We start from the raw sequence: 25472 nt of genomic DNA, 5'->3' as shown, positions 1-25472 counted from the left end.
TCTGGAAGGTTGTCATGTGCTGCACATGAGCAAGGCCCTGCATTCACATGGCCAAGGCTATGGCTATGCACCCCGAAGATAGAAACTTCATCTGGATATTCTGCTGCCTTCGAATCTTGACCTAACCGGAATTCCACGGCAATGCCGCCGCCACATCCTACCCCTAAGGTCAGGGCCAGCGGGGAAGATCTCCACCGATCAGCAACCATAGGCTGCGCGTGTGTACCGCGGCGTCTCGTCCCCTACAATGTGGGGGCCACTTGGTGTAGCCTCCGTAAAGGCACGTAACTGTTTCTGTTTTGGACTCTTGGCTAGCGCAGCCATGTCCTGGTTTATTTGCGCCGCCAGGGCCTTGTTTCGTAGCGGCCAAGATCTGGGATGACGTCGTATTGTGACGCTGGAGACTAGACTCCATCTCCGACGCCACTGGGGCGAAGTCCAATTATTGGGGTCTTGGAGGCCTTGGGCAGACACCATAGCCACGGCAAGTCACGTGTGTTTCTAAAAAAGAACACTGCCTCGGACGCATGAAGTCTCAGCTTGGCTTTCTCCAAACTAATGTTGTCTCATGTTGGCTATATGGAAAACATGGAAGATCTAGATCATCTCCTCTTACACTGACTTGGTCGATGATCAACGGCAATGGTATAAGATACAATCAACGCAATACACCAGTGTGCCGTCTAGGCAGACTCTCACTGTTCCATGATTCACAGACTCTCGCGAAATGTCTGTAAATTGAGAGCTGGAAATGGTTACTTTTGGCACTATTCTCAGAGTCTTACTAGAGCCTTTAAATGTTGTTGACATCCCACGCGGTGTATTCAGGCTCCTTACCTTCTTTATATGTAAAGCTTATATACAATGGTCTTCGAGTAATCCGCCTTCCAAAATTAGAATCTGTCGGAGGTCAACCGCCCCTTGATTCAGGTACATACTTAGAGAGTGGATATGTATATTTAATGTAGTGGGTTTGTAGCCCTAGGTAGTGTTATATATATGGCTTCGGTAAGGATCTACCACTGCGTACGCTCTCTCACGTCGTTATCTATGTGGTAGACTTGTGATAACAAGAACTTTCAATCAAGTGAAGGCCGGTGTATCTACATCCTAGCACTTCTAAATTAGAAGGTTCACGTGGCCGTGTTAGAGCAGGTCAAAGTTCTATTTGGAGCCTTCGTTGGTCATCTTCTCTATCCCTCTAGTCCTGCATCACTCACGCCTTCAATTACCTAGGAACCACAGAGGCAGTTTGTGCGGTTGATTCGGTAACGGAAAAAATCCCACTCAAGCCCAATCAAGGGGCATGATTCAGGATTTACACCTGCACATTCGTACGTCTTATCTTATAACTGAAATTTGAAACAAGCATCATTAAAATTATGTTTTTCATAGTGAATGCATATGTCCAAGAAATAAGCCATGTGACCGACCATCAAGTCTCAAACTGTCGATATGCCTGGATAACAGCCTCCCATCCACCGGCATGATTCGCCTCACGCGGGTTTGTCACTCCATCAAGCACCATGACATCCGTCTTCCGAGTACTGATGGAATACCAAATCAAATTCACCGGTGCACCTGTTACGCGCATCATGTTACTCTGGCAATTGCCGTCGCAGGGCTCGTTGTATAGTCCGTTCCAGTAGCCGTCGAAGAAGGCCCAAGCTGCCGAGTTGTAGAGCGCGATGTTGGAGCCGCCGTCGATGTTGGTCGCGAGGGCTGAGCGACATTTTTCGTCATCGGCGCTGCACCATGAGAAGTCTGGGTCGCCGAGCTGGGCGTTTACGGTCCATGGGGCGGGTGCCTTCTCGTATTCGCCTGAGCCTTGCATATAAGGTGTCTCGCTTTGGAGGAGGCCTGCGTAGACATTGGCGGCGTGGTGGAAATTGTACTGATACAGCCAGTGGTGTTCGGAGCCTGTTCCCGTAAGCCAGGTTGCTTTTGTTGACTCGACGAGGATGCCGCGACCCGTGGAAATGACGGTAAAAATGGAAGTGCTGTCGAGGTTGTGGTCTGCTGTCCAGCCCCAGAAGTTCTCGATATATGCAGATGAGCTCTCTGTGAGATGCATCACCATGTACGCGGCCATGCAGTCCTTGGTGTCTTGTGAAGTACAGGTGTTCGAAATGGCTGTCTCGGCTGTACCGCCCACTGTCACCAGGGTATTCCACATGCCAACATCACCGGGCTGTGCGCCAGCCGCATTTATCTCTACAACAATGGCTCCAGGAAGCACTTCGCCGACTGAGAATCGCATGTCTTGGATTTCAATATTTCCAACATCGCCCGGGTTTCCAACTCGGACGATAGCTTTGGGAGCGGATGAATCCTTGAAAGCATCACCGTATCCCGAGATGACGGCCCATGCCTCACCGACAATACGTGTGCCCACAGGAATGATGATGGTATCCGAAACTCGGTAGACTCCGAATGGGAAGTAGGTGATCTTACAGTTCGCTGCATTTTCAGCCAAGATATGGTTCAGTGATTGGGTATCATCAGTGCGGCCATCGCCCATAACCGGATGCTCAGAGACAGTCTTCACATTGACAATATCAATGCTGGCGTAATCCGCATAAGATGGTTGAGCCTTGATGAAGTATTTTCCATCAACAAGCAGGTTTGCAGGCTGCTGAGTGGTCCAACTTTTACCAGTCTCGTATCCACCGGGAACAGTAGTACCCCAGGCCCAAGTGTCAACATGAGACGAGGAGGGCAGATGTGTCGATCCATTGACACCAACTACAATGGCTGTTGAAGAGTCATGGACCAAGTTCTGAATGAGAAGTTGGCTATTCTGGTACCCGCTATCATGGGACGAGTCATATAATCGGACAACAGGCCCACGAGCAGCTGACGATTTTGAGTCGAGGAGCACCATGCTTCCCAGGCCGTTTCCACCCATGTCAATAGCGAGCTTGCAGCTGACGAAAGTTGCGCTCTGTAAAAGAACAGTCCATCCGCCCTTGGCATTAAATGCAGTATCGCAAGACTCGAAATATATGTTTTTGAAGTTGACTTGCTGGTTAGAGTTGATGATACCGGTCGCACCGCCTGAAATAGTCTATTCCATGTTAGTCTTGTGGTCAATTGGAACACCCGCTGCTTGACTTACCACATCCGTCACGGCAATGGTTGAGCCGGCCAAAATATCGATACCAGTGTGTCCCGTAGATCCAACTGGCATACGGATTTGCACGTTCGTGAGTCCAGATCCTTGAGCCACACCCCATTGAAGCGCAGTGATGGAATTTTCAGGCGCAACCGCAGTTGTGTCAAGGATGACGTTTTTTACCAAGGTCATGAAGCTGGTCTCCGGTTGGCCGGCCTTTTCGTCGTAACCCAAGACGAGGTATTGTCCCACGAAATCTGGAGCCGCTCTAATTATGGGTGGGTTGGATGGGTTTCCAACAATGATTGTGCCAACAGTCAGCTTGAGAGTGCTCTTTAGTGTGTATATGCCGCCAGGCAAATACACCTCGGCAGGATAGCGCGTCACGCCCTTGCCCTTACGGGTACCGCCGTTGTTATCATCGTCAATTGCAAGTTGCAATTTCGCTGTCTGGTCGCCCGATCCGTCGTTCACAACTGAGTAATCCATAACATTCCGGTACACTGCATATTTATTCGTGCCGTTCACGTAAGGGGCAAAACCTGCGCCCTGTTGATTTTGGTCCATGTCATCCAACCAGTAAGCATTGGATGATTTTTGGGATGGACCAGCACAAGTCTTCGTGGCAGGAGCAGCATATTTAGAGCTCGACCTATGTAGATATCAGCGATGAAAATCTCGTGAGCGAAACCACACTCACGGTGTTGAGTCATGAACCGGCGTGAGAGTTAGGACCGATGTCACCGGCTCGGGCGCATGCTCGGACTCGATTGAAGTCATTGCTGAGCTGGCAGGTGAGGCTACAGTCGGCATAACTGGAGTGATGGTTGTTGGCGTAGCTGCCACTGGCGAACTGCCCAATGTCGGCGAAGTTGGGATGACAGAGCTAGTAATCGACGTTGTAGTGGACGAGCTCGAGCTCGAGGAGCTTGGAGTTACCTTAATCGAGCCTGGGAACGGCAATCCAGCAACTAATGAAGCAAACCAGGCCGGAACATGGCTGCCTCTAGTGCCTGGGCTCGGCTCATAGCCCGGGAGACGAATCCCATTGAGAGGAATAATAGCCCCGGACACCGTAGCTGAAACAGCTGCCAGCACAGTAAAAGATAATGAGCTCCTCATCCTGATCCTCAAGTCTCAACGCCAACCAGGATGTGCAGAGGAGATGAGAGAAGAAAGCTGTAAAAAGAATCAAACCTTCGCATGCCCGGCACGGAGCGCGCGCATCGCAACGGCCCAGACAACTGGTATGGACGCGTGCCAGCCATAGCATATCTGGAATGCTGTCACGGGCGTGTAGCTATTTGGCCTGGCCACCGGGGATCGACATCCCTTGCCAACTCCAGGATCTGTGAACGTGCTGGCTAAATCGAGATAAACAAACTCTTTGCTTCGAAGTGAGTTCATTTGATATTACTCGTGGTCTTTTCGTCGCTTTTGCGGGCTTCAGGCTGATGAAAACAAGAAGACATTGGTTTGGTTAATGTTTAGTTTTGGTCTTGCCCGATCGGGAACTAGGGGTAAGTAAACACGACTTCTCCAGATACATTATCTTGTCCACCACAACTCAGGGCAATTAAAGCCGAGGGGATACAGAGATCTTCTCGACGTGAATAGCCTGGGCTTGCATGGGAAATGGCCAGGGTGAGAGTTACGGAATTTGGCTTCAATACCACTACGCGGGTGCGCAGCTGCGCGGCGATACACCTTCGTTTGACTAGACCAAACTCTCCTCAAATTCTATGAGCCATATTATCTTCAACAAAATAAGCTCAATCGGTTATACTAATGTATTTAATTTAACAACGGCGTTCTATTTATATTCATAATTCGAACCCTGCCGGAGAAACCCCTTGGGTTGAGTAATCCGGCTTCTAGCCCGACGCATCGTTCGGCCATCATTTCTTGGCTTATTTCGCTTGCGCCAGTGCACCCGCCAAATTTCGTCCGGTCGCACATACTGAGCGATTAATCAAGGACAACACTGTATAGGATGTTTGCCAACTATGACAAGAATGTCTCACCGTTGGCCAAGAATGGAGTTCCTTCCCCATCATCGGCCAGATCATTGAGGCGTTTCCTTTGCATATAAACCAAAGCGAAACTTTTTCTAAGCAGCCGCACTGGACGCCCGAGAACACAAAAGTACGAGCACACCAAGGCCCAATTCTTGCAATGGTAGAGACTATTAGGTTGGAAGTACTTTGGCTGGGTCATTTTCCTCCGAAGCTGTGCAGCAATTTACGTCCTAGGCTCTACGTGGATATACATATAAAAACTAAGCGATAGAAATCACGCACGTCGTATCCTGTAAAGTATTGGACACAGAAAATGTTGAGCCATGTCAGCAAACAACAATTTTATCTCTAGCTGAGCTCCACTATTCGGGCCAGAAGTCAGAGGTACCCTCCAACATTAAGATAGATGTCACCATCTCAAAGCCGATTACCACGCAATCCTGGCGTCTACTCTTGATTTGTCATTAGTTCCTCTTATCGCTGATTTCTCTCTGAACAATTACTATCTGAGTAGGTCGCAGAGTTCTACCACCAATGCTGTCAGTGATGAATTACCAGTATCAGGAGGTGAGCATGGAGGTTTTTGCGGTTCTGGCTGGCAAGCGAAGGCGCACATTCGAAATCCACATAGTTGAAGCCACGACTTTCTAAGGGAAACCCTTACTGGTGGCTTAATGGTTAATGCTATAAACTGTTATCTGTTTAGCCCAGGTTTAGCATAATCGTGATTTTGAGTGATTAATTAACGAAGGCCTGCCCCGCTCCAGTCCAGGCTATCTGGGCCGAGCCGTTCCGAGACAAGTGGCCAGAGTGCAACCCCTTACCACCAGCAATGAATAGCATGGCTTAAACCCATGTTTTATTGAAGTCAAAGACAACTCGCTAGTTGGGACTAGCTTTTAGGCGTTATGAGCTATCATAATAGAGGCATGACAACCTCGATCTCCCATCCGAATACCAAGCTTTTCCATCATCTCCTATCAGTGGGCCCATGCTCGCTTGCCGAATCCTATTTGTTGAGAACTCAAACCGCGTGGGGAGTGCACAGCCTCTTACGCGATACCTGACGAATAAGCACGTCGATGTTCAAGCCAACGGCCCCCGGTGCAGACCCTGAATCCATTAACCCCAGGCAGCTCGTTTAAAAGGGGAGGTGCAGGTTTCTTCTCATCCCCGACCCTCCGTTAACTGCAACGTCACAGCGGCTTGGCTTCACCACCTTCATCTTTCATCATGCGATTCAATATCTCGTTCCTTCTTGCTCTCATCGTCCCGGCTTTGGCCTCTGACTGGACAATGTGGAGCTACAGTGCTTACGAAAACAACTGGTGTGCGGGCGAAGAGCGCTTCACGGTTGGAAACTATCCGAAAGAGTCACATTGTTACCCAGTGGAGGAGGGGTTCGGCGTGGCGATCGCAGGGGAGTTTGAGGATACTGCACGTCTCACAGCTTATACAGGGGAATACTGCACTGGCGAAGTTTTTGATGCCATTCCACCTAGGAAGTGCTTTGCTGCTGGGAACGGAGTGCCGATTCGGTCTTACTCTATCTCACGCTAGCTGGGTAAGTCTTGTTCATGCAATTTGGGAACTGCAACTGACTCTACTTTGGTTAGATCTAGCCTGTTACGACACGATGCCTTTTCCCGACCATAAAGCGTGCCATTTCTCAATGCCGGAGTTTTCGGTCTACCTGTGCTTTGAAGCGAATCCATGAAATCGGCCTATCCCCACCTCGAACATACTTATACCCTTCATTTGCGAAACTATGTATTCACCTTGCTGCGAAAGAGTGATGTCACTACTTGTCATATGCATGGCCTCGGTCCCTTACTCAGTACATAACTCGGGAATTACACCCCCTCCGTCCTCCGGCGAAAACCAGTGCAATCTTGGAATCTTGCCATCTTCCGTCTACAAAGTTCTCGGTTGATCTGAATCGTGTGGGGAAGCTTTTTGCAGCTTTTCCACACGGCAGACTGGTGAATTTTGGTCCACATAACGTTGGTCTCCCTTGTTCCCTGCGCCCAGTGGCATGCGAGGTGTCTCACCTCGACTCCAGGGCCACATACCGACTCCAACGCGACCACAACAAGTACCTGGTGATATGAGCCAGAAAATTGATGGCTTGTCTAAGTTGTGATGCTGTCCAAGTTGCGAACATATCCAATGTAATTAAATTGACCTTGACAGAGACACTCTCCACCTAGTGGTCATCTTCACATATTCTTCTACCATCTTCGTCAACGATGTAAAATGAAAACTGATCACATTGCTCATTTCCGTCCAAATTCCCTTGCGGAGTAACAGCCTTGGCTCTAAGCACAACGAAGCCACCAAACACGCACACTGGCCCACTAAATATAAGAATTTGCGAGAAACCCGCATAAGGACTCACAAATGCACCATTAACAGGAGGCCTAATCAGAGCTACCAACGAAGCAATCCCCATTCCCATTACCATATACGTACTAGGATTTTGAGAGGCCTTGATACGGATTGTAAATACAGCAGATCCGCCCGAGAAAGTGGTCCCCGAAGGAAACCCCACAGCGAGCGAGTACACCACCAAAACAGGTGTGGACTTGGCCTTGTTCAGACATAAGATCACGATCCCTATCGAGATTCCACCAATTGTAGATACATTCAGACGACCAAACTTGTCTGCCATTATTCCATGTATAGTGCGACCAAACGTCGACGAGGCATTGATAATAACAATCAGGTATGAAACGAGAGTCGCATACTATTCCTCGAACAATCCGAATGAGTTGGTTGAGCCTAGAGCAGCGAAGAAGATGCAAGCTCCTCCTTGGATCCGTCTCCTGTCTATTTGAACAGAAGATATATCCACAATATATATCCACAAATTGTGATTGGAAAGACGTACCTGTATTTGGAAAAGTGTTTTTATTACGATTTGAGCTGGAAAGGCTCATGTCGATGGACATAATGGCTAATAAAATGATTCTTACCCCCTCTACACAAGTAAGCCCATCGGCGTAGATTCAGGGTGCGTATAGATTCAGCGCCGCGGAGGAAGCACGGACTCGGACTTAAAGTCGGGAAATGGCGAGCGCGACGGACCATTTGCGCACTTCCTGTAATCAGATCTGACAGCCCCGTGTCTTTTTCACTTTTCTTTCGCTCATCCTTCGATTTTCTTCTACCTAGGAGATTGAGATACAGGGAATCGCGCAATTGCATAAGTCTGACATGTGAGGTATGGAAAACGCCGGTGTGAACGTCTCGCATGGTATACCCCAGCGCCGACGACGGCGACCGCCCGTGTATGTAGATCGGAGATAACAGGAATGAGCGACGGAGCTGACATCGACAGATCATGCTCTCTCTGCAGAAAGCGAAAGATTAAGTGCAATCGAGAATCTCCTTGCAGCAACTGCCTCCGATCGAAGAGCAGCAACTGCGTATATGACAGGTTGTCGCCCCCACCATCGCGACGGCCTCGTCACGCTAGAACATCCGATCTTGACCAGCCAGAGCCCGACATTTACCGGTTTCCGAAACCAACCGATCAATTTTCTGATGCCAGTCGTTATGCCATGGTTCCAAGTTATCAGTCAGATTCAACGTCGGGAATCGCCAACTCAACAGAGCCGTCGACACCGGCTAGTCAGTCTTCCTCCCGAGAAGTCGAGTCATTGCGGATCAAGATTCAACAGCTCGAAGATCAGATGTCGCGTGCGAAGCGAAGATCAGCTGGATTGAGCGCCCCCAGCCCAACTTACAACATCGCGACGACAACGTCGCACATCGCTGGGACATTCCACGTGCAGGAGGAAGTTCCGGCAGATGGCCGCATTCCAACCACCTCGCGCACGATTATGCATAAGGCTCGAGTGTTTGGTCAAAGTCATTGGATGAATGGAGTCGCTCAGGTAAGACCCCGAATTGAAATCGCCCTAAGGCGATAAAAGACTGATTGGGTTTCAGTTCGGAGACATCCTTCAGACCATCGAGCCACTTGTCCGGAATGAAACAAGTAAGGCTTTCTACGACTTGCAAAGATGCAAATATCTGGGAAAGTTGATCAAAACCCGGAGAAAACCTTCGTGGCCTGCCGCGCCGACCGCCGAGCTCCCACCGAAAGATGTTGCGGATGTCCTTGTAGAGGTTTACATTCGGACATTTGAGACTGTCTACAGGATCTTGCATATCCCGACTTTCAGACGAGACTACGATGCGCTATGGCTATCGGGTACCCCGCCCGATATGTCTTTTCTGGTGCAATTGAAGCTCATCTTTGCGATCGGCGCTACAATGCACGACGACAAATTCTCTTTGCGTACCTCGGCCATAAGGTGGGTGTACGAGGCCCAAACATGGATTTCCGAACCAGAGTTCAAGTCAAGGTTAAACATTCAATTCCTCCAGACCACAATTTTGCTTCTTCTTGCACGAGAAAATGTCGGCGTCGACGGAGGCCTGATTTGGATATCGACAGGAGAGCTATTTAGAACTGCAGTGTACATGGGTCTGAATCGAGACCCGATATACCTGCCGAAAAGAACAACATTTGTGACTGAGATGCGTCGCAGACTTTGGAACACCATAATGGAACTGGTTCTCTCTACAAGTATGGTATCGGGTGGGCCTCCTCTGTTCTCACTAGAGGACTTTGACACACACCCACCGGGAAGTTTTGATGACGAGCAGATCATGAGCGATGATCCGATATCGAAACCCGAACAGGCATTCACTCAGATGTCTGTAGCCTTGGCTCTTCGGAAACTTTTCCCACTCCGTCTGGCTATTGTTAGATCACTCAACGCGCTCGGTGCACACATGACGTACGAAGAAACAATTCACGTCGATTCAGAGCTGCGCCGCTCTTATAAAGCCATCTTTGAAGACTTGAAGTCGTACGGACCTGCCAGTGGGACATCGCAGTTCGGCATAAGAACCCTCGACTGGCTCGTCCGCCGTTATCTCCTCGCGCTACACCTGCCATTCTTCGCCGGTGTCGTGAACGAAACAGCTTTCGCCTTCTCCAGACGCGTTGTTGTCGAAAACGCACTTAAGATCTGGTGTGCCATCCATCCCTCATCTCTAATGGCCAGCAACGCGAACGAAGAGCAGAATATAACGCAACAAGACCTGACAAGATTGGCTCAGTGTGGATCCGGCCCTTTTCGCACTTCTGCAATGCAAGCGTGCTTCCTCATTGCATCGGAGTTGAAAACTCAGCTCCAGGAGGAAGATAGTCTTGGACCCGTTCCACTACGGCGTGATCTTCTTTGTGTCATCGAGGATTATAAGAATTGGAATTTGAGATGTATTGAAGCTGGAGAGACCAATACGAAGGGATATTTGTTCACTTGCTTGGTTTATACCCAGATCAACGCTCTCATGATGCGTGCCTCCAAGGAAAAATTACCGTACATGCTTCTGCAGACCGCAGAAGATGCAGAGGCATTATGCTTGTCTATTTTAGAAAAAAAGGCGGGTGAAGGTCAAGATAGTGGGGTGAATTTCGATGATATCAATGATCTCGAAGTTGATGGCATGCCGGACCTGCTTGGGAACTGGGCATTCATGGTAAGTTCATAGAATCTTCTCCCTGGAAGTCTTTATCAGCGATGATTACTGATAGTACCCTTGTTAGACGCCCGACAGCCAATTTGACTTCGGTATATCTGAGCCTATGACCTGGATGTACAGTGGCTTTGGATGAAATTGCTCGGACGAAACATTCGAGTTTTTTAACCTGATTGCTCTAGCACATATACGGACAATTTAGTCATCCGATCGGAAGCCACAAAACGAGAGTCTACTACACCCTCGTAAGAGAGCTAAATCCAGTGTATACGAGGCCATGTGAGCCATGCCACTTTCAAAATATCCATGATACGCCGATTCTTTCAGTCAGGTCATGGATTCCTGGATAAAGAGAGCGCTCTACATTATTTCTACGGCGACGGGCCAGAAACGTGCCGAAATCTGGATATTGCCAATACGAATCAAAAGAATATCCCTAGCGCACATCCTCATGCGCAATTTGTAAGTCGTTGATTGAAATATTAAGTCGATGGAGCAAAGCTAGTCACGCCGAGGCTATGCAGGTGCCTAATAGTAGACTGACCCCCCGATAGGCCCTATTAATCATCAATTCCATTGGGCAGGAATGAGCATTGTGTAGAGATCATCATGGTCAAGTAAAGGCAAAGTGTTCCTGTACAATTGTGTATGGGCCATCTTGGTATCGACTATTACTATGCATTCTCTGCCTGTCAGTGAGATCTCATCCACAAGGCTGCGCGCAAAGACTGCTTCGCCAGCTTCTGAAGCAGCCGCCGTAATCAACATGATCCGGCCTATTGCGTTACAGTTATTATTAAAGCAGATAACAAGTCGGCTTCTATCTTCCTGGGAACGAGGCAAGGGAGAAAGTGGTCTGAGTCGGCCTGCAAGTATTCTTTGGATTTCTCACAAGCCAGCTAGTGGCTTATGGAGAATATCTACATATTCGCTGCTGCTACAGTAACGCGACCATGGTTAACATTGTTTGAGGCCGTGCCTTGTACATTTCCACGATCCAGCGACCCACCACGTTAGCTTTCCTACAAACAATTGAAATCTGAGACAAATACAGACCTAGCCTATAAATCATCCACATCATGCCCCGTGACATGAAGCTGTTGTGCGGAAAACCTGAAGCTCGGAGTAACAATCCGATGAGGCGAAGTGGTGAACCTTGGTTGTGAAGAGTTGTTACGACAAGGAACACCGTCCGGTCAATCTGGACAGAGCCGAGTGTTACGGCCCGGGTCACATTACCCCAATCCGAAGGCGGTGTTTCGGCCGGGGAATGCTAGGCTCTTAGAGTCCGGATCCTAGTCCCTTTTTAGTTTTACACTACCAATATCATCGTTTCCAAGCCCTTCGTTCAGGGCCTGTTGAAGAGGTAAAGGCACTCGTTCTGAAAGAACTCCGCTGAAAGAACTCCGTTCTAGGGAATAGATAGGATATTAATTTTGCCTTTTCCGCTTGGCCTCATTCCCCATTCTTCCGTACTGGACCCACGTTTCTGAATTATATCCCGAGGGCGCCGCCATGAGCTCATGCATAAGTAGAATTGGCCACTGGAGACGCACAGATTGGTCTGGGGAACATTGTCAAGTTTTACGTGAACGCTACGCTCTATACTCGTGCATTTTAGTGTCCTCGTCCTTGAAACCCGTCCATTGCCATCCAGTAGGTCTCAGCTGCCGCCTGTGGTGCCTAGGCTAATCGCTTCTTCCTTGCTAATGCTAGGCTCATTGATACCAATGTTTTCACGGTAGTCAGGAACCGACTTCCAAGTCGAAACCACCAATACAATGTCTGATAGGGAAAGCGCTAGCTTAGCCTCCAAAAAGCGCAATGGCGAGGAGGACTATGACAAGCCTAGCGGTCAATCTAAAGAAAGGCACGACCAGCATCTTGGGAACAAATACGATGATTGCTCAATTCATAGAGAGGTCAGAGACCCCAGTGCCCCTCGCATTCGCTGGCGAGCAAATTCCAAGTCCATGCAAGACATCGCTCGAGCACCGCCACGAGAAGATATCCGCACAGAATGGGATAAGACCCAAAAAGAGAGCCAATCGCATCGGCCCACTATGCCATATGCACACGAGTCCACTGATATCGCCGATGAACCTCGTAGGCCACAACAATACTCGCCGGTGTCCCAGCAGACCGAGAATATAGCGCCGGACGAACAGGCCCCCCCGGAACAGCCATTAGAAAATGATCCGGAGCGGAGAAATGTTCCAGGTACCATGACTCCATCTTCGGTACGAGAGCGATGGCATTCAGTATCTTCGAGCTGGTCGCGCAAAGCTTCAGCTCTAGCCAATCGATTAGGTCGGTCAGAGCATGGAGGTGATGATCTGACATCTGGTGTCTACCATGGAGACTGGGCGACCGGTAACGCAGTGCCTGAGTCTGATTTCACCGACAACAAGCATAAAACGGATGAAGAGAAGCATGCACACCAGGCAGATAGCAGTTCCGAGGCCCATCGATTAGTGCGCGATCTGACGCAAGACCACTCGTCACAACGACGGAAAGCTCGAGGGCGACCATATGGTGCGGGACCCGGCAAGGACTATGTCGGTGAAGAGCACGAGTCGGCTATTGGTTCCGGTCTCCGATATCGTTCTGGCGGTGGCGGTGTTCTTTCGCAGTTGATGAAGCTAAAAGGACAAGGACAGCTACCGCAGGATGGAAAGAAATCGCGGACTTCCAGTCAGTCGTCAAGTGAATCGCAAGCTAGCTCTGCTTCTGGGGCCTCTGCTTCCAGTTCGGGGAGTGGTCCAACAGGGAAGAAGGCAAAGCCCGTTAAGTGGTATAAGAAGCCTCCCAACACTTCGACATCTGTTCTGATTGGGGGCGCAGGTAGTTCGAATGGAGCGAGCACACCGGTCTCTAGTGAAGTGATTGGTGCGGCGGAGAAGCGACAAGGAAAGCAGTCGAATCGCAAAGTGAAGCTAGAAGATGAAATTCGAGTAACGGTTCATATTGCAGAGATTATCTGCCGACAACGGTATATCATGCAGTTGTGCCGAGCGCTGATGTCCTTCGGAGCTCCAACCCATCGGCTGGAAGAGTATATGCAGATGACGGCAAAAGTGCTTGAGGTCGATGCCCAGTTCTTGTACCTGCCAGGCTGTATGATCATGGCGTTTGATGACCCCTCGACACGAACCACGGAATTCAAACTCGTTCGAGTGGCACAGGGTGTTGATCTTGCTCGACTCTCCGATACACATCTAATCTACAAAAATGTGATCCACGATGTCATCGGTATTGAGGAAGCAGTGCAAGAATTGGACGAAGTGGTGAACTCCAATCCACGCTATCCCAAGTGGTTGGTAGTTTTGGTATACGGGCTGGCAACTGCAACAGTCGGTCCTTTCGCCTTCAACGCCCGACCGATCGACATGCCCATCATTTTTCTCAATGGTCTTTGTGTTGGAGCTATGCAACATCTCGCAGCACCCCGCTCTGTGCTATATTCCAATATTTTCGAGGTAACATCGACCGTGGTGACCTCCTTCCTGGCTCGCGCCTTTGGAAGTATTACGCTCACTGTAGTCGATGGGAAAAAAGAGTATCTATTTTGCTTTTCAGCCATAGCCCAGTCCTCGATTGCACTGATTCTACCCGGATTCCTTGTACTATGTAGCAGTTTGGAACTGCAGTCTCATCAAATCATCGCCGGTTCAATTCGAATGGTCTACGCTATCATCTTCTCCCTCTTTATTGGCTATGGAATTACAGTCGGTACTACAATTTACGGCCTGATTGATCAAAAAGCCGTGTCAGATCTCCAGTGTCCCAAGAAAGGTGCTTTCAAAAGCCCCTATGTCCAGCGCTTCCCTTTCGTCTTCGTTATGACCTTCTGGCTCTTGATCATTAACCAAGGTAAATGGAAGCAACTTCCGCCAATGACATTCATCGCCATGTGTGGATATATTTCCAACTACTTCAGCACGTTACGTCTCGGTTCCAATTCTCAGGTCGCCAATACGGTCGGCGCATTCTGCATTGGCATCCTGGGTAACCTGTACAGCCGCCTGTGGCACGGCCATGCTGCGACTGCTATTCTGCCCGGGGTGTTTATATTAGTGCCATCAGGCCTCGCTGCGACGGGCTCGTTGATCTCAGGGGTCCAGTCAGCGGATGCGATTCGCCAGAACATCTCTTCTCATCACCAACCTAGCTCCGCGCCGGGAGCTGGGCTTTCCGGAAACTCAGTATTTAGTCTGGGATTTGGCATGATCCAGGTGGCTATAGGCATCACTATTGGACTTTTCATTTCGGCCCTGGTGGTCTACCCGTACGGTAAGCGTCGGAGTGGACTTTTCAGCTTCTGAGGGAGTAGTGTGAACTTGTGACGTTCAATGCCGCGGTTGGTGACTCGAATTGCAGCTTCCACTGCATTGGGTTCATCGCCCAAATCCATATGGTCAAAATTAGAAGGCAGGCTCGGTCGCTCCGCTACTATACTCCTCCGACCCGTGCGAATACCATCTCGGCAGCAAGGGCTCACAATCTGATGAGTGGGACCGAGTCCGTGACGTGGGTCCAGCCACCCGACAAGACCAAAGCTTGAGCAGTTCATGACCGCAAATTTCATCTGTATCAACTTCAAATCCGCAAAACTCCAGTGGTTGAAGCGTTCGCCAAACTTAGGATGGTGTATGTTTAAACGCTCGTTCTATCTATGAAATACGAATCAAACCATCACCAAATTCCTCTTATCATTTGTGCCGTCAATGTTCCGAGTGTAAGTTTTTTGATTTTAAAGCTGCAGGATAGAAAAATAAGGTAGCCAATATCGAATGGAAGCGTCTCGGAGATTTCCGTCGAACACCAGCCTTCTTGAACCTTAAGTAAAAATAGGCCGACGTGCATGACCTTGTTTCTCAACGACTCCAATTGTTTGCGAAATTCCTATTTAGGAAATTCCTATGTGAGACATTCTAATGTTCATGAATTGATCTCCTGATTTTTGGGCCATCTTGTCTGCAAGAATCATATCCTACAGAGTTCTGAGTAAGATATTCATGGTTACAGCTACACCGACCAGTATTGAGTGTGGGATAAGCAGCCGGCATCCAGGGTCATCAACCTAAGAAAACTCCGAGGCAGTAATCGCACGACCCAATAGGAACTAGCATATGTAGAGGCGCAGCAGAATGCCTACTAGCAGACTGTAGTCCCCGCTAAAAATTCCGCTAAAAATCGCCGACGCTCAGGCTCGTGTTCGTTTACAAGCGGAAAGGCGGTGGCAAGACCTGGTTACCACGGCCGCTCCGGGAACCCCGCTCGGCTACCCAACCCTGCTGTTTCTCCAGCTCTTTGTTTACCCCCTAGCTTGCTTTCGTACGCTCTACTTGGGCGTAATAGGGCCTAGACTAATAATAGAAAAGGGCAATTATCCCGAGCCTGAACTAACGATCGCGAGTAGCTAGCGAAGCTCACGTGGGATGCAAGGTCGGGGAAAGTTCCCAAGGTTACAGAGGCTAGCTGACGATCTGCCACAATTTTGGATGATCGCGACGCACTAAACCCGCATGTCTCAGGATCTACGCTCGGACTTGAGAACCAGGATCAACTATAAATTCAATCATCTTGCTTCTGCTCTCTCCTCATTCCATCCCAACCTGCCTTTTCGCCTTCCACCTCAAAGATTACTCACAATCACATTCCTCTCACAATCACACCGCAACAATGAAGGTCATCACCGCTATCACTGCTCTCCTGTTCGTCGGAGCCGCGACCGCCGACGTCCAATCTAAGCCTTTCAACTTGGTCATCCAATCCGCCAAGAAATCCATCAACGGCCAAAAGCTCGCGGCCTGCCACTCCGGCGCCGCTATTGAGTCTCTCTGCCTAGCGGGCGGTGGCTCCAACTTCCACCTTAACACCACCGCGGGTGAGGAAACCCCGATCAAGGGCCAAGGCCCCCCCGGAACTCTAGTCTGGAGGCTCCCCTACACCGGCGAGGACAACAGTACGTACCCTTTCATAATTAATAAACAATCGCGCTCTAATAATCCCAGAAATTGAGTACGAGTCCGAGCCCATGAGCTTCTACAGTGACCCCTCCACCAACGTAGCCATGCCCTTGTTTGAGCCTGGTTATGACACGCAGTCAGTCATGTTCGATAAGAATGGCCAAATGGGTATCTACAGTTATCTTGATGATACCGTTACCCCGCCTACTGGTGACAACGTCAAGATTCTGCGGAATTGGTATATCTGTGAGACTTACTACAGCGCTTATACCTATCAAACCCTTAACTGGGTGTTGGGTGATGCTAAGGCTAAGCCTCAGAACCCGAGCTGTGTTAAGGTGGTGGTTGAGCGCAAGTTTATTTAGTCTACCTAAGGTTACTGCTTGGGATGACTGGTATGAGGGATGAGAGACTTTGACGCTTAACGAGAACTGTATACTTAGTTTAATATAATGTAGCACGTTTTTCTGACCATTCATGATCATGCTAGATACTGTGTAGTGCAAACAGCAGCCATCCGGATGAGAATCTGCTTAGTAAATGCCGCGACCGATATTTGTATTGAATTGACACCTTTTCTCAATGTCTACATTACTGACTGGTGTAGTGGTGAAGCGCATGACACAATAGATGCAATTGCGGCCTGAGGTGTCATGAATACCTCGGGCGTATACAATATCTTCTTCATGAAGAGAGAGATAGAATAAGCATCTACCTAATACACTACAATTCTCACCACCTTCCTTGATTCATGATACAGCACTAAGTATAATACGCAGTGCCTCGTTCAGAGCAACCTCCTCTGGTTAAATCACTCGGCTCAGGATCTGTTAAGATCTGTTGATCAACTGTCCATGCATACCCGCCAATAGCTTATTGGCCTGAATTGGGCCTAATACCGTCGCATCATGGGGCGCTTAATAGTATATTCAACAAATCCCTTACACAATTTCTTTAAGAGAATGGAAGCCTCTATCTTTACGAAGAATATTTTAGCGGCAAAACGCCTCTAAAATATGCCGAAAAAGAGGCCAATCGCAAACGCCACATGGACCTTTTTGCAGGTCGTCGGTGGCAGGAATCTCTGCAAAATTTGAAAGAGACTTGTTAGAGGAGCAAGAAGAGGTCTACGGAAATTTCCAGGAAGAGTTCAGAAGGTAATGCAGGATCGAGTTCTCGGTCTATTGGATTATCTTTTTGGTTGGGCTGTAAAGGGATGATGCCGGGGGGGGGGGGGGGGGGCGGGATAGGGTGAAGAAATTAGTCTCGTATTTGTGGCAATTTACCAAGACCCTCGGCTGTAAGGTTATTCCACGCAGTTCCTGTCGCTATTCAATAGATTCCGCATGTTTATGACTCGACGCAAACCTTGTTGAGGACCCTTGTTGAACACCCTGGTCGAGGGAGTCTTAAGTGGACCTAAGTCTTATGCCGATAAAAAGCACTCGATCTCTAATAAATGTTACTCTCAGGTAGATTCGCTTCAAATTTGCTAACGAAATATATATCTTAGCTCATTGATGGCTTACAGCTGATTTGGGGTTAGTTTCAGTCGAGTCGATCTCCTACATGAGGAGCTTTCAATACTCATACTTTGTGCAGGAAAAATGCTGCCCGAGCATGCAAGCTTTCAACCCTGAACTAATCATCAAAAATTACCAATAGCCACGCAAAATGGGTCTTGGACTTTTCGGATCCTGAGAACTAGACTAAGACGTATTACTTGTAGCCTAGATAGCCTGCTTCTCCCGTAGCATCAAATCATCACTCTTCCATATGTCTCCGTATTCAGGCATGCGCTCTGCGCTCTGACAAATATTAGATACTACGACAAATGCCCTTTATCAGAACAAGGTTTTAGCTGCTGACCGTGCGGGGCTCAGAAAAGTCCAGAAAAGCCCAGGAAGGATGCAAGGATTGTTCTTCAAATTCGCGGGTGGCGCCACTGGCGCCCAAACCAGGTTTGAATGCCGACATGCATAGGGAAAGATATGTGTCGATGGCCATTCAAGACAGCAATACTGCTTAATCCAGCTCCAACTCAAAGGTTATTGAGGAGAAACCATTCCACCGCACGGACACCAGTAAAACCATCATTTAGAACACGACAAAACAAATCACACCACGTAAAGCTACATGTATTATTCCATGCTTGGACACCAAATTCCAAACAACAACACAATTGACCATTTTATTATTATAACAAAGTGCCATCGATCCCCTTAGTGCTTACAGTGGAAACAACACGGGGGACAAGATCCATAGCACAAGCACGTCACACAACATCGAGATCGGAGAATAAGCCCACGTGTGTCACAGAACTGATTGCAGGGGGTCCAAAATCAAGATTGCTTCTATAGCAATATACGAGAATACGAGCTCAGTGAAGAAAATGCGAAATGATGTGATTTCATCCGGAAATATCAATCTACCAATCACGCTGCGAATGCAGCCTACTTACCTCAAGCGCAAGAACAAATAACTTTCAATCCCAGCCAGATTCATCAAGACACACCCCTGAGCATACACGAATACTTGCATTCCCTTCATTTCTTCACGGAACATCGCATCCAAACAAGCCCCTCAAGCATCAGCGCCCGAGCGGGGCGGGGCGGGGCGCAACACGCTCTTCCCCAGGGTGGTTTAGCCCGATGATCGGCGCACGAATAAAAAGCCACTATACACCCATGTCGCGTAGATCAACCCGGTGTATGGCTCCGGGTATATCGGAGCCGCCCGCTTCATGCGCGAGAAGGTAGTACTCGGCTCTTAGCTTTTCAGGGCGCGGTCGGGGTTGGTCTGGATTACCTCCGATCTTGGAACTGGATCTAGGGCAGGGAGGGTTAGTGGAGAGAATGTTGGAGTATAAATATGGCTCTGTGGTTAACTAGGCTCTCGGGAAGTATTCAAGGTTGAATTAATTCAGAGAAAACATTGAATCTGTCAAGATGTTCAAGCTACTTCCTATCGCGCTCCTGGCGACTCTCGTCGTTGCTGATCCTACTGTTTACCTTATCCGTCACGGTGAGAAGCCTGATAGCGGTAATGGGTTGACTGCTCAGGGTGAGGAGCGCGCTCAGTGTCTGCGCACTGTTTTCGGTGCTAGCTCGGGTTATAATATTGGTCATATTATGGCTGAGACTCCTGAGAGTGGTGCGTTTCCCATTGTTCTTTTCCTTTTCTCTGGTTACTTCAGAGCTTTGGAAGTTGTATTTTGAAAAAGGAGCCAATGTTGACTCCTTTACAGATGGCAAGCGTCAGCGTCCCTATGACACAGTCGAGCCTCTGGCTGAGGACCTCGGTCTGACTGTTGATACTTCATGTGACCGTGATGACTCGAAGTGTGTTAAGGATGTTGTTGATAACTACACTGGTAGTGGCAATATTCTCATCTGCTGGGAGCACGATGCGCTTACGGATATTGCGGAGGAGCTGGGTGATGATGATGCGCCGGATTATCCCGATGACAGGTATGTTACACTACCCGTGAAGAGACGGGTATAATCCCTGTATATTTAGTCAACAGAGCTAATCCGACGATAGCTTCAACATCATCTGGACTGATCCTTCTCCTTACACTTCTATCACCTCGGAGACTAGTGAGAACTGCCCTGGTCTGGATAATTAGACTAACCTCGCTGGGTTTGTCAATCCACGGATGTTATGGACGCTGGACGAACAAATATACGTTTGAAAAGATAGAAAGAATGGCATTCAATAACTCGCGTGTAAATTGCGACTGTCTCAGACAGATGAAAACTCTAACATGGCCAGCATATCTATATCACACAATGCTATGCAAGACCGGCGACCAGTCGCCTTCGACAGTCTAAATATTACTTCATCTCTATTGTAGTTCCCTGCGTCTGAGTGGCAACCGTCTGATCCTGCCAGATGGCGTAGCCCAGTAATTCCAACAGGTGCCGCTCGCGATGTGTAAAGATGCGAACACCATCGGTGCGGAGGAAGCGGCTGGCGTGATCTAAAAGGATCTGTGTATTTGTGTGCTTGACGGAAAGTCGAAGGAGGATGTCGTGGGTTATTATAATTTGGTTTGAGATGGAGGTCGAAATCTCGAGGAGAATGGAACGGGTCTTCTTGTCGTGGGCTAGGGAATCAGCGTAGATTTCCAGCATGCGATTTTGCACGATGAACTGTAGGATGGACTCGTAGGAAGAGGGTCGTAGGATGGTTTGAGGAAGTGAGATCTCAGGCCCTGACAGACCGCGTTGCATGGCGATCGCGTACTCGAGATCTTCGATTAGCGGCGTTAACTGCATTCTTGCGAGAGAAACATGCCCTAAGACGGGACGGTCGTAGCCGATCTTCTTGCGCCAGAAATAGTTGCACATAATGAGCGAGATAATGCAGGGAATCAGCACGACATATCCCCACCACCGCGTTGCAGTGACCATTGACGCAGCGCCCGCGATCAACCCGTTGACTCCATTGATCACAGCATGCCACTGGAACCGACGAAACCGAGCATGTAGTCGTCGACGAATATCACCACTCGGCTCACTCTTCCGCACCGCAGCATCATGATGTCTGAATCTTTGAATGAGATAATACGACCACACCGCATTCACAAGACCGAACGCTGCAGCTAAACCATTTCCAATATACCCGGAGAGCAAGTTACTCGCCTCATACACTCGGCGATTCGCACCCCCAATCGCCATCAATGTCCCAACTCCAACAAGGATCGACCCTGCGCCAAGCAGAATATCCATGAAAATGCGATCAACAACCTCAGTCCCAATCTCACGCATCCCCACCCCAAGCCGACTATCGAGTACTCGAACCAACTCGGGATTCTTCACATGGTACTGCCGAAGCCTTTGCAGATGCTCTTTCTCATCCTGCAATAGTCGGACATTCCTCCGGCTAAGTCTGTAGTCTTGAACCGCGACAAAGGTCATGCCTAGCGCCAACGTCCCCCCAATACCCATAAGCACGGCAGCGAAGGTCGGCACGGGGATGTCATTCCACACATTCGCAGCGAAGTCACCCGCGTTGGCGAGTTCAAGATATCCCACGCTAGCGAGGAGACTATTTCGGAACTGCTGCTGGTGCAAAAGCCTGAAGCGGCCGCGTCGACGACGGACGAGAGTTACTGCATCTTGAATTTCGAGAGATTCCTGCCAAGTGATATCGCTGGCTTCCCGGAGAAGTTTTGGGGGCTCAGACTCGATGATGGTGAGTTCATGGTCGTGCTCCATTTGAGGTTTGGGGTGAATTGGTGAAGGGGGTGTTATTAGGGTGTCGGAGGAGTCTCCGGGGAGAGACATTGTGAGATGTGGTCACGAGAAAGATGTGCACATGTCTGATGGCAGGTGCTCTGCACGTCTGCGGTCCCGGGTGTCAGGGCAGGTGGAAGCAAGGTGCAAGGTGTGAGCACCTCGAGGCGAGTAGGGGTAAGGGAAAGGAGAAAGAAAGACTCGGGAAGGAAATGGAGAAAGTTGGAAACTGTGGAAACTGTGGAAACTGTGGATCTTCGCCAAGACGTAGCCCTGTAGGGCTGAACATTCCCCAGTTTTCATCGTTTCATTGCTCGATTCTCTTATCCTGCAGCCTGGCCCCCTAGCAGATTTGTAATACCTCATGACTTCGATTCCACTAGTGTAAGATATTTGATTATCTCTTTGCCGGAGTAACTGCTGCGTTTCTATTCATAGAACGTAATACACCCTTTGATCAGGAGAGCCAGGTACACTACGGCGACATTTTGCCTCTGCTCCACAATACGCGTAACCTCGTAAAACGGACCAGATTGCTAATGTATGTATTCTCAAAACGCCTTCTCCATGCTATGCTCTACTTCTATGCTTCTTTCGGCCTATTAGGATCATCCGCTTTATTCGCACTCAGCGCCCGGATCATCTTCACGCCCGCATCAGCCGCGTCACTTGGCCCGGCCCAGAACTCTGCCTCACGGTCGGATCCCCGGAGCAAATCGTCATGGGGTTCCTCGGGGGTCGGTGATGGACTACCGTCGGGTGAGGGGTTGCTGTCAGAGCTGTAGACGTTAACTCGTTCGTGGAAACGAACGCGTTGTCGGACTCGCCCCTCAGGTGAAGTTGGCTGCTCGTGGTGGGAGACGCTGGCCTCGTAGAAACTTTTACGAACGGCGTATCGTCGGGCTTCTTCTCGACGAAGTGTGTCGGAGAAGATCTTTTGCATCGCAGTCGCTGCCACAAAACGGAGTGCCAGATATGCTTGTTCAGCTACAAACACTGTCAGGAGGAGCGAGGACAGTCGGACTTCGGCCATCGGGCCGCGGTATAGGTGGACAATAGCCGCTGTAGACAGTGTGCCCATCCAGGCTAGGAAATCCAGGCCCAGGAGACACGGTCCGATCGAGTCTGCTCGGATTGGCGGTGGGCGCTGGCATTCCAGAGTGAGTTTGAAGAAATCGCCTCGTAATTCCAGCCAGTTGTTCAGCAGGAAGCCCAGTGGGACAAGTGGCCATGCAACGCCGAACAAGGCAAGATATCCGAATTGCACACACATTTCCAATATGTCTTCCTCCACTTCATATTCATCGGCATCCGCCTCGCTTCGCAAACGTTTCAAAAATGACGCCTCACCCGCAGGGTCGATCAAGAGCAAGTCCGTGGCCTTGGAGAAGCTACGCTGACGGGTCAATCCAGCTCTGCGGTCCCGATAGTTCCGCCATTTCTGCCACAATACATGTTTCACGTATGGTAGGACGATCTCTTCACAAAAACCAAAAACCTGGGCAGTCATGGAGAGGTAAATAACCTCCTGCTGGAAACGTGATGTGTCGACCTCGAAATCGTGGTGAGCAGTGGTCGTATCCGAGTTGCCAAACCAGCGGAGCATATCGAGATGGGGCACTATAGACTTTGCGAATGGAACATAGACGTATGCGGTCAGGATGGTGGGTAGGAAAGAGGTGATGAAGTTCATAACGAAGGTCTTTTGTGTCTGTGCGAGATCATACAGATCTTGCGTTCGGTAATTCTCGTAATCGGTCAGGCGAGTCGCGATTCCGGTCAGGAAGGAGGTAATTGCTGGAAGTGAGAGCGAGAAAAGAACGGTCGGCAGGAACTCTAGATATCCTTTAAAAGGTCCCCTGTAAACCTCCGAAATAAAGGTTTCCGCTGCGAAGGTCGCGCAGATCAAGCCCCCAAGGGCAACACATGCGATCGAAGCAAAAGGAATCAGGAGGATCTGGCGTAGGAATTGCTTCCATCCAGGGAAGACGTGATTCACCTGCCCAGTAATCGGATCTTTGACTTCTTTCTCCCAAACGTACTGCGGCCGATTCACCTTAAGCCGGCCGACGCCCTTGACATTCCATCGCAGGCTTAGATCAGACTCGCGGATCTTCCAAAACTCGACAAAGACCACACACCAGACACACAGGGCACATCCGTAGAAGATCGAGTAAGGGCCTAGATAGAGCCAACCGAAGATCCCCAGCACGGCAGGTACCACCAAAAAGAGCGAGTAGCAGTGGATGAAGGCGTAGTAGAAAGCAACCTGCAGAGAATCCAAGGTTAACGATGATAACATTGAGTCGTCGATGTTGATTCAACCTTTTCACCAAACAGCGCGCGGATGGTGTCAAGATCCTGCGTTGTCAACACTGTCTTGCGACTCCACTGCCGCAGTAACTTGGAAGACGCATCTTGATCGTGTAGCGGAAAGGAAGCAGTCACGTTCTTCCACTGTCCATGATTCGGTGTGATGCCCGCGCCACCTAGCTTCTTCTGCCACGTCACAGCGTGGTAAATCGAGCGGATCTCTTCGGAAGGCGTGTCGGCGACGGCGGTTGTGTTTTCGTCGCCATTCGGCAGAGTATGTGTGATTCCAAACAACCAATCCTTGATTCTGCATCCGTTAGCAAGCTTCCACCTCCATATCCACACCCACGACACAAACCTCGACTTGTGAATCATCTGCCCCAGGTGGTCTCTAGGCACCCGAATACACACTAATAGCGACTGACCGTGGCCATGACGCACCTGCACGCGAAGGCCAGCTTCGTGCAAGTCAGCAATGAGTGTTCGGAAGTCGGTAGTCGCAGTTGCTTGATCTGCAATCGTCAGTTTTCAGCCTAGACGTGATCACATGCAGGCACTGTACCAAGTTCGCCAAATTCGTACTGCAGCACCCAGTCGACCCCGAGGCTGTCACTCTCTTCGTCGGTTCCCTGACCCGCGAGCCAAGACATGGTTGGGGAGGGGAGAAAATACGGTGTGGGAGGAAGTGAAAATGTGGGGGAGACAGGGCTGACTATCTAGGACGCTATACTGAATTACTATAATTACTCCGGGTCATAATTACTGCCTGTTGGTTCCACTGATCCGGTTTGACGCCTTGAGCTCAGGGACCCAGCGACCCAGCGACCCAGGGACCCAGGGACCCGAGGACCCGACTGGCTGAACCGAGCAACGAACAGTTCATCCTTTCCATAATGTGCGGGCTAGTAAGATGCCTGTCATCCTAGGGACATGACCAAAGACTGACCCAATAAATTCCAGGAACTACACCTGATCCAGATCAATAATACCAGCCCTACGCCTTACTGCGAAACGAACCGCGGATCCACGAGCCAAGCTTCAGCCCTACGCTACAGCCGAATTACACGAGGTCTTTGCCACCGATCGGCAGATAATTCCCCCCTGACGACATCCAATCGTCGCTAATGCAGGCTAGCCTTCATTTCCCACGTCCCATCAATCCTCCCCCGAATGACTGCCCCTATCGCCCGCACGTACTGCGCAACCCTCGGCGCTAACCCCCGTGTCCCCGCCCCACCACGGATTGAGTCCTGTG

General features: G+C 49.6%; 8 protein-coding genes across 8 annotated transcripts; 5 read left to right on the top strand and 3 right to left on the bottom strand.

Moving 5' to 3' along the window:
* Positions 1 to 1435: 1435 nt before the first annotated feature.
* Positions 1436 to 4237, bottom strand: N7443_007280 (glycoside hydrolase family 55 protein; the record flags this gene model as incomplete). The annotated part of the gene is made up of 3 exons (XM_056887336.1): positions 1436 to 3067; positions 3119 to 3761; positions 3816 to 4237. 3 exons carry the CDS (start codon positions 4235 to 4237, stop codon positions 1436 to 1438), a joined length of 2697 nt encoding a protein of 898 aa, XP_056739027.1.
* A 2129-nt stretch (positions 4238 to 6366) lies between these two features.
* N7443_007279 (uncharacterized protein) lies at positions 6367 to 6693 on the top strand (the record flags this gene model as incomplete). Its single annotated transcript, XM_056887335.1, has 1 exon — positions 6367 to 6693. One exon carries the CDS (start codon positions 6367 to 6369, stop codon positions 6691 to 6693), a length of 327 nt encoding a protein of 108 aa, XP_056739026.1.
* Positions 6694 to 8696: 2003 nt separating this feature from the next.
* On the top strand, positions 8697 to 10828 carry N7443_007278 (fungal specific transcription factor domain-containing protein; the record flags this gene model as incomplete). The annotated part of the gene is made up of 3 exons (XM_056887334.1): positions 8697 to 9032; positions 9088 to 10692; positions 10760 to 10828. 3 exons carry the CDS (start codon positions 8697 to 8699, stop codon positions 10826 to 10828), a joined length of 2010 nt encoding a protein of 669 aa, XP_056739025.1.
* Positions 10829 to 12473: 1645 nt separating this feature from the next.
* On the top strand, positions 12474 to 15017 carry N7443_007277 (threonine/serine exporter family protein; the record flags this gene model as incomplete). The annotated part of the gene is made up of 1 exon (XM_056887333.1): positions 12474 to 15017. The coding sequence occupies one exon, from the start codon at positions 12474 to 12476 to the stop codon at positions 15015 to 15017; it is 2544 nt and encodes an 847-aa protein (XP_056739024.1).
* A 1360-nt stretch (positions 15018 to 16377) lies between these two features.
* On the top strand, positions 16378 to 17029 carry N7443_007276 (uncharacterized protein; the record flags this gene model as incomplete). The annotated part of the gene is made up of 2 exons (XM_056887332.1): positions 16378 to 16660; positions 16710 to 17029. The coding sequence occupies 2 exons, from the start codon at positions 16378 to 16380 to the stop codon at positions 17027 to 17029; spliced, it is 603 nt and encodes a 200-aa protein (XP_056739023.1).
* A 2583-nt stretch (positions 17030 to 19612) lies between these two features.
* On the top strand, positions 19613 to 20292 carry N7443_007275 (uncharacterized protein; the record flags this gene model as incomplete). Its single annotated transcript, XM_056887331.1, has 3 exons — positions 19613 to 19817; positions 19888 to 20134; positions 20208 to 20292. The coding sequence occupies 3 exons, from the start codon at positions 19613 to 19615 to the stop codon at positions 20290 to 20292; spliced, it is 537 nt and encodes a 178-aa protein (XP_056739022.1).
* Positions 20293 to 20500: 208 nt separating this feature from the next.
* Positions 20501 to 21955, bottom strand: N7443_007274 (uncharacterized protein; the record flags this gene model as incomplete). The annotated part of the gene is made up of 1 exon (XM_056887330.1): positions 20501 to 21955. One exon carries the CDS (start codon positions 21953 to 21955, stop codon positions 20501 to 20503), a length of 1455 nt encoding a protein of 484 aa, XP_056739021.1.
* A 532-nt stretch (positions 21956 to 22487) lies between these two features.
* On the bottom strand, positions 22488 to 24867 carry N7443_007273 (anoctamin family protein; the record flags this gene model as incomplete). The annotated part of the gene is made up of 4 exons (XM_056887329.1): positions 22488 to 24173; positions 24230 to 24524; positions 24576 to 24729; positions 24780 to 24867. 4 exons carry the CDS (start codon positions 24865 to 24867, stop codon positions 22488 to 22490), a joined length of 2223 nt encoding a protein of 740 aa, XP_056739020.1.
* Between the last annotated feature and the right edge of the window lie 605 nt (positions 24868 to 25472).

Source organism: Penicillium atrosanguineum (assembly GCF_028827265.1).
Source record: "Penicillium atrosanguineum strain IBT 20685 chromosome Unknown utg000006l_segment0_segment0, whole genome shotgun sequence".
In the NCBI taxonomy this organism is placed as follows: Eukaryota; Fungi; Ascomycota; class Eurotiomycetes; order Eurotiales; family Aspergillaceae; genus Penicillium; species Penicillium atrosanguineum.
The sequence above is the reverse complement of the archived record's forward strand: the minus strand, read 5'-3'. Positions and strand labels throughout refer to the sequence as shown.